Consider the following 9033-nt stretch of genomic DNA (forward strand, 5'->3'; position numbering starts at 1 on the left):
CTTGGTCGTCCTCTAAATCTATCCACATCCATACTCAAGGCCTTCTTCGTTCCTCATTCCTCCGCATTACATGCTCATGGCTAAAAACATGACATACAGGTTTATTTATTAATTAAAAACGTGTATATTAAATTCTTTCAGTAGAAATAAATATGGAGAAAATTAAATAAAAATCTCATTTTGTTACTTTAACTCATTTTAAATATAATATTTTATACCAGCAAATTATATAACATAGGCGCCACAGGTGGAAAGGCGAAGAAGTAGTTCACTTATGCCATCGTTACATTTGGAGTCACGGCATCCGAAACGGTTCTGCTCCAAGTTTTATCAATTGTACTTGGTTTGATGACGTCCGTGGTCGAGTAGTGTGTACACCGATTTTCATGGATACGTCTCTCTGAGGTAACAGATTTGATTCCCGGCCGAGTCGATTTAGAAAAAGTTCATTACCCAGACCCATGACAACATACAAGAATGTTGTCATGGGTCTGGGTGTTTGTGGTACCGTTATTACATCTGATTTTCCATAACGCAAATGCTTTAGCCACTTAAATTCGGATCAGAGTAATGTATGTGATGTGTCCAATATTTATTTATTATATGTACTTTAATAGAAAAATAATGTCCTGCTAGTCAACTGTTGTACTTTATATGGAAAGCACAGAACTGAAACCATTACTATTTCCGATCAGCTACTGATAAAAACGTTTGCCAGCAAAATCCAATAACTATTTATCGCCCGACCTGAGAGTCGTATCTGGGACCGCCTGTTTTATAAACTAGCCACCAGATAAACGAGACAGCTGAAATATAAATAAGCTGTACCATAAATTTAAAAATCTCCATCCAAGATACTGCAGGTGTAAAGTACGAGGAAAACAAAGTTACCAATGACATTATTACTCTTTGCATGGTTTAAAAGAGGTAGTATAAAGAAAATTTAAATACGAAAAAGTTTCCAAACTTTGGGTCATTTCCGTGCAGTGCTTTTATCTTTAGCCCCAAGCTTTGAATTTCAAGATGGTCGTTCGAGTTTGTTTCGAGAGCTTTGTCTACAAAGAGAATACAAACTTGTAAATAGGTCCTCTATATTTCTAAGGACTGAAATTTATTTAAATTTCCATGGGGTTGTGTAAATTTAATTTATGCGCTAACTCGGTTTTTTTTAGCGTCTTTGTAAGCTTGAAAGAGTTCTTTTATATTAATTTAGAAAAATGTTTACGTTTTTTTAAACAACGATACATCATTATTTTCAATGAATACTAAATTAGTTGTGCCCATTTCTCTTTTCTTAAGGTTGAGAAAAAGGTCTCCCTTTTTCCAGCAATGAGAAAGTCACTTCTTATTTATTGATTTCTATATTTATAAGGTAAGCAGACTGACAAATGGGTCACCTAATGGTTACTACAGTATATAATCATTGGTATTATTAGAATTGTTAAAGTTGGAAAAGTTATTTTTTATTTGATACAGATTTTTTCTTTGGAAACGACGGAATCTATTTATAATGTAAAAGTTTATTTATATGAGTTCTCTCATATATAAATAATTATTTACCATAATACATAAAAAATATAGATATGTTATAAAAATAGTGCTCGTTATATTATGTTTCTGTACAAATAAACTTATTTTTACGTTTAAGTTATAAATATAGAAATATTTTTTGGTAAAATCGCAGAACCATAGCTTGAAGTGTATTATCATATTATATTCTTTACGACACATTTTAGCGTCCAACGCGAACGTCCAAGCGGTGTTTTGAGCCATTTACATCTGAAGACTAAAATTAAAACTTCTATAAGCATTTATTTGTTCGTCCCATGTGTTTCTAGTGTGTAACTGTCTGATAATTAATTAGACTCCCTTTTTATTATCATTAAATATAACATATAATATTCATTAAAGGTATATATTATAGTTAGCCGAAACATGTATTGCATTTGTTGCACCTTCAGCAGTGTAAAAATGGTAACGACCTTACAGTAATATATTGTATATATTCGGTCTAAAACTTCGTCTAACGTATTTCATTAGACTAGTGTAAGCGATTATATCTCGGCCTTCGGAAAAAACGTGCTGTTAGTTGTTAGTTGTTGTCCTAGCTTGTGTCAAGAATGCTTAATTCCGATCCTCAGCGCAAAAAATTAAACCAGCCCTTTTGTCAATAGTGCGATATGGCTAGGTGTTATACTTTTTAAATAAGTATTTAAATAGGTGAATAAATTATAATTATTTACACAAATATAATCGGATGCGTTATCGTGTCGTAAAGTTTGAGAGCATCTGGCTCTTCACGCTGAATATATTTGGTTTAGTATACCTGTATACCTGAGCATAAAATATGTTATACTCTCCCACAACTCACTGTTGTGAAGTGTTTAGTTTCAGACGAGGGGTTTGCGAAAACAGTTATAGTATACGCTCCAAAATACATACTTCCAAATTCAAATTTCAGTTTGAAGTAATTTTTGTTTTCGTTTTATAAGAATAAATAAATAAACTCTTTTCCCTCGTATAAGGCAGTTAAACGCGAAATATTCTGCACATGTGTGTATTTGTTTATGTGTGTGTATTTTTATATCATAAAAATGGCTAGTTACGTAAAACCATAGTATATAATAGTATAGGTATATAGCTTAGATTGGAATTTATTATCTGTTTAAGTAAAATAATTTAGGACGGATATTGTGAAATATTGAATTAGCCGAGGATGCATTATTAATCGATTAGCAATGTCAATTATTATTAGATTTGACTTCAATCGAGAAGTTAGTCTTTAGTGTTAATTATAAATTTAAATTTTTAATAAATAATTTTAAGTAGTAAGTAACATTGTAATTGGCTTATAAATATTATTATTATTATTTAATAATAAATTTTCCATGCTACCAATTAATGCTGTGTTTATAACTGATCTCGTCTCGCATCGTAATTATCATTTAATTAGAAATGAGCGAGAAATAGGCTATGAAAACAGTCACTACTATTGACAAATACTGGTGATATAAGGAACTTTACATCACTAATACACCACCAACCTGAGGAACTAAGATGTTATATCTGTGCCAGTAGTTTCATTGGCTCACTCATCCTTTACTTTACTGTTATTTAGAATTGAAACAGAATATAAATTCCATGTGGAATTATTCAATACCTAAGTTAGTGACTGTAGTTCTAGACTTTTCGACCGAGAAAGGGTTTGTATGTTTTGTGAGAGTTGATGGGGGCCGAAGTCAAATTGGTTTAGCTTTACCTGTACAGCAGTTTGTTTGTTTCAAACTTGATCTGCTTTTATTTAGTGCTGTATTAAGCTTGCTACGTAAACTGTTATTTTAAGTCATGTTATTTAGTTTTAACTGTATAAACTATTAACGAAAAGGTATTACTTATTTAACCCCCATTGAAAAAAGAAGGGAGTTTATCGTATATAGACAGAAGATACACATTTATCTGCAACCGTAGCACCTAAATTGTTGAATCGATTTTGATGTAATTATGTTTTGTTGGAAAATGTATTTAGAAATGATAAGAGAAATTATGCTTATCTGTTAGAAGATCATCAGCTGTTTTCTTGTCGAAGTAATATGAGCTACTTCACCTGGTCATAGCCACTCATATATTTTTTAAATTTAATTATACAATATTAAGACAACCTTGGCTTATCGCTGCATCATCATCTGATATATGAAGAATACTCTTCACTGTAATAGCAAAGGTATTGTACGAACTCATTCAACTAAACCCAATGTATTTACAGTTTCATATATATTTAAGATTTGTTTTCAGTACAGTCTTTCTTAACTTTAAATGTATTTATTTCGTCTTATTGACTAATTTAAAATGAAAATATGCGTCACTGTAATATGTTGAAGAACAACTGACAGTACCTACCTAATAATTAATAGTGTCCAATATTATCCAGTAAAATAAATCATTTCGTTACTGTCATCACTACTCAGTTATTTATAAGTAGGGCAAATATTTCTAATATAATTAAAAAATACATACAAATATCCAACGGAAATTTATACAGCTCGTTGCTAATTGGTCCAAACCTGTAATTTCCCGGCGGACGAGCATCCTAATTTATCAACCGGGATAGAAAACGGCATAGCTAATATAATGACAGGTTTTTGAAAAAGTTTCACAACGTTGTGTGAATTGAATTTATAATTTGTATTTATTTATTTTATTGTTATTTTTTTAAGTGGATGTCTATTAGTGAATGGCCCAGTGGTTAGAACCGATGATTCCGGGTTCAAAGACAACCACTGAATTTTTACGTGCTTAATATGTGTTTACCATTCATCTAATGTTCGGCAGCTAAGGAAAATATCGTGAGGAAACATTTATGTGTCTTGTTTCAATGAAATTCGGCCACATATACATCCACGGCCATATGTATTACATATATATACATATGTATGTAAAGGTTTTATTGTAGAAACGTGGTGGAATATGGTCCAAACCTTCTCCTCGAAAGAAGAAGAGGCTTTAGCTGTACTGCGGGAAATTTATGGGCTGTTAATTTTATGTTATGTTATGAACTATGTTTTGTTATGAACCGACTGGTGGTATTGGTCACCACCGTCTTAGATATATTAACCATCCCTTACGTAATCTGTTGTCTTGGAAATAAGATGTTATGTCTCTTTTGTCTGTAGTTACTCGCACCACAAAACACAAAAATATTGAATTCTTCTTTGGTAGAATAAGCGATGATAATTATGAATATATGATTATAGAAAACTGCTAAGTTTAATCAAAATAAACTTTATTCAAGTGGGCTTTTACAAGCACTTTTGAATCGTCAATTAACAATTAAGTGAAGCTACCACCGGTTCGGTTACAATAATACATATAATATATATTTTTTGTTAAATTCAATGGCGTAGAAGGTCGCGGGCATAGCTAGTTAATAAGATATAAGTCTAAAGCGCGTATATCCGCTAACAAATTCAAAGGTTTAATTAAAATGCCAGCCACCGAATTAATCCAAGCTAATGACTTCCGTTTGATCACACTTAACTGTACTCCCGAATCCTGGAATTGTTACCGTCGAATAGTACCGTTTTATTTAATTCGGTATGGTAATTACAATCATTAATAATGCATACTTAACCGTTTTATTGACTTTGAGGAATGTTGACGCATTAACAACTGCTTAAATTTAGTTACTATTAGATATAGTATATAAACAAACGATTTGTTAACAGATTTTTAGCCAATTTACGTTTAATTTTTTTTTAATTTATTTATTAATTATTCAAACTCAATTAACTTTATTCAACGAAGCATTACATTTTTTTTATAGATGGTCAAATTAAACACTACCACCTGTTCGGAAAAAGGAATGCCCTGACCTGGGAAGAACCGGCGAAAGAAACTCAGCAGGTCTTATTTTGTCAAATTAATTAAATATATATTGTAGCCAGGAGGCGATTGTTTCGTTCCCAAATCTATTAAAATTATTGGCCTGCATTATAACAGCTAAAATTTGAGAATCGCTTAAGTAAGTTAGAATATTTGAGCAATTAGTACGTAACCTCGATTTATACAATGTGTAAAATCTCATCAGTGAGAAGAATCAGGCGAATACTGGTAGTACCTGCCCTTAGTAACAAGCGAAAGTTTGCCTGTAAATTAAACCTCGTAGACAATTCTGTTGCTTGAATTTAGTAATCTGGCATTTAATTCGAGCACAGACGAGCGCTATATAAAATTACTATTATATGCCAAATTTTTTTTGATTTACTAAGGAGAGAGGCTGTTCCTTTTTATTCGTAAACATAATGTATATGAATAAATTTATACTTGCTCAGGTTCAGACTTTGATTATTTCTTTTATTTAGAAACAAGCGCAATGATTTTATGAACTATATCAAAAAAATAATGTTACATATATAATGCATAAAAAAATCTCGAACATTGTGAGTTCAAGTCTTATATTACTTTAATACTCGGAAACATAAGAGAACCACGCTCCCTGACTAACAGGTAAAGAAAAGTAAAGTAACAGCCTGTACATTTCCCACTGCTGAGATAAAGCCTTCTCTTCCATTAAGGAGAGGTTGTGGAATATATTCCACCACGCTGTTCCAATGCGGGTTGCTGGAATGCACATGTGGCAGAATTTCGATGAAATTAGACACATGCAGGTTTCCTCACGATGTTTTCCTTCACCGCCGAGCACGAGATGAATTATAAACACAAATTAAGCACTACATATATGTGCTTAATTTGCTGCTTGCCTGAACCCGAAAATAATCATCTATTAAGATGCACGCGTTCTAACCACTGGGCTAAAAGTTAAAATGCAATATTTGAAATCGTATAAAAATGTTTTATTACTCTATTGTATAAATAATTACAAATATATTTAATATAATTATTTAAACATAAATTAAGAAAAATGTTTATATGTAAAGCTATCAAGACATAATTTCATTCACAAAAAAATTCACTTGGTGGTAGGGCTTTGTGCAAGCCCGCCTGGGTGGGTTCCACCCACTCATCAGATATTCTACCGCTAAACAACAGTACGCAGTATTGTTGTGTTCTGGTTTGAACGGTGAGTGAGCCAGTGTATCTACAGGCATCAGCATCTTAGTTCCCAAGGTTGATGGCGCATTGACGATGTAAGGAATAGTTAATATATCTTACAGCGTCATTATCTATGGGCGATGGTGACCACTTACCATCAGGTGGCCCATACGCTCGTCCGCTAACCAATTCCATAAAAAAAAGTTAAATCAAAAAGTTTTTTTAATAATTGTGTGTCTGTAAACTCTAGAAACAATTTAAGCTACTTATGAGAATATGACTATGAGAAGTAATTTACTATAGTTTAGTGACGTAATTTCCGTAAAACAATATTAGATAATAAAATAAATAAATTTTAAAAAGAAGACAAAAAAATTTGAATCATTCATTCATTTATTTTTCACAACCTCTTCTACTATGATTAATAGTATAAAATAACAGGTCTTATATGAAATCATGAGCACTTTGACAACGGGACACATTTATTCGTTTTGGTGTCCCTCACGGTGGGGGCGTTGCAGAAGCAGTCCGGTATACCACAAGCTGCGGGGCCCTGGAGGTCGTGGACCGTTGGGTTCTCGCAAGAAGGTTCAGCCTTTTGTGGACAGTAGAGGACCGAGTGCTCGCCCCGTGGGCATTTTTCTGGAAAAAAAACAACAGTTTTTGGTTAATGTTATATGCAAACGAGCAGGAGGTTCACCTGATGGAAGGTGCATGGACATTGGCAACAGAGGGGGACTTGCAGGTGTGTCGTAGGTTAAGGAAGGAGTACGCTCTTTTATTGAAGGTTCCCAAGTCGGATCGGTTCGGAAAAATGAAAAATGTCATAAAAATCGCGTTGTTGTGTAATCAAATCACAAATCATTAATCGAAAGCTTGGAACAATCCCCGTGACACTTATTTTTTCATCTTTATAATATAACTGTTTGTAAAAGTTGTATGTGAAGTTCGTCATTTTTGAAATTTTCATCGTGGCAACTTATTTAGACTACTTATGAAAATCGAAACTCAACGCAGTATGCGAGTATGTAATATCAGGATGTGATAAGTGGCTTTGACTATTTACAGGGCTAGTAATTCGATGTATTCCCGTTAGGAGGTAATAGGGGTGACTTTTTGCAATAATTTTAACCATTTTTGAATTATTACGTTTTTGAGATTATTAAATAAGTCCACAATGCAACTTAAAAAAGGGTCATATAAAATAAAAAAAAATTCTTCTGATTAAAAAAGAAATATTAAACAATGGAGATTTGACAGTATTAAAACAACTATCGGTCCAAATTTGAGAATGCGACATGGAAAACGATATTATTACAATATTTTTTTCTACAAAAAATGCCTTACGAAGTGAGTTCATACAGAATCGCACAGTTATTAAAAAGTAAAACATAAACGCTATAATGATATCCGATTAGATGTCCCATCGGGTGTCCCATCGGGTGTAAAGCTAGTAATTAAATATTATTATTGACTAAGTGCTTTATTCACTAGTGAATTTGAATATAATGAGTGAAATTTATCATCCTTTCTGATTTGTTTTTATAATCTGTGTAAAGGATAATGGAAATTAAAAATACTACTTAAAAATATTAGTGCGTAACCCACAAGCAATCGCAGGCTTATGATAGCTATGATAGGTTTTGTTTTGATTTAATTGTAAACTGACAATGTATATTCGCACGTTTTACATTTTTTTAAAAACGGCCATATCACTGATTTCTACCTAGCCAGTAACTTTTTGCACTACCAAAATTTGAATTTTCATTAATATTTGCACATCTACAGCTGCATCTCTTCAAAATAAGACAATAACCGATCTTCTGCATCCAGCTCGTCCCATAATCACTGGGACAGAAATCGACTTACACTTAGTTCTTGCACTTGCATAAGATAAATCATAAATACAAGCTTTTTTTGCTCATATTTGAACCTGTGATGTATGTCTTTTAACCACTGCACCTGCGCAATGAAACAATAATTCAATAAAACTTACTCGTTGGTATGGACTGACCGCACACTGTGATAAACGCGAAGGTGATCACACACGCAAAAATAACAAATTTCATTTTGAATTTTTTTTTTAATATTTGTATGACAAGGTACAATTGTTTCAACACAACTGATATTAAATGAAATATAACCTCCTTTATATATTCTTAGAAATTGTCGTTAAAAAGGGGAATTACAAGATAAGGAAAAATATAAATTATATTAACAAAGCAAAGTGGAGTTCTTAGTCACAAAATTTTCGTTTTGAATTTCTAAGTTGATAAGCAATGTGGTATATAAATACATAATTATGCGTTCCATTTAAGTATTTATTGAGGATACATAATATGATTCATTTTTATCGATCATATAATTGTGTGTGTTGTGTGTGTGAGTTTTGTTTATGTTGTTGAATATAATACATCAATTAATTAATATAAATTTATATAGAGAAATATTTCTGTGTTATATACATATTGCACACACAGAATA

General features: G+C 32.2%; 1 protein-coding gene across 1 annotated transcript; it reads right to left on the minus strand.

The window, feature by feature from the left end:
* Positions 1-6924: 6924 nt before the first annotated feature.
* Positions 6925-8684, minus strand: LOC124538419. The gene is made up of 2 exons (XM_047115472.1): positions 8546-8684; positions 6925-7191 (listed from the first exon to the last, which is right to left on the minus strand). Exons 1-2 carry the CDS (start codon positions 8616-8618, stop codon positions 7004-7006), a joined length of 261 nt encoding a protein of 86 aa, XP_046971428.1. The 5' UTR covers positions 8619-8684; the 3' UTR covers positions 6925-7003.
* Between the last annotated feature and the right edge of the window lie 349 nt (positions 8685-9033).

This window comes from Vanessa cardui, chromosome 20, assembly GCF_905220365.1.
Source record: "Vanessa cardui chromosome 20, ilVanCard2.1, whole genome shotgun sequence".
Lineage (NCBI taxonomy): Eukaryota > Metazoa > Arthropoda > Insecta > Lepidoptera > Nymphalidae > Vanessa > Vanessa cardui.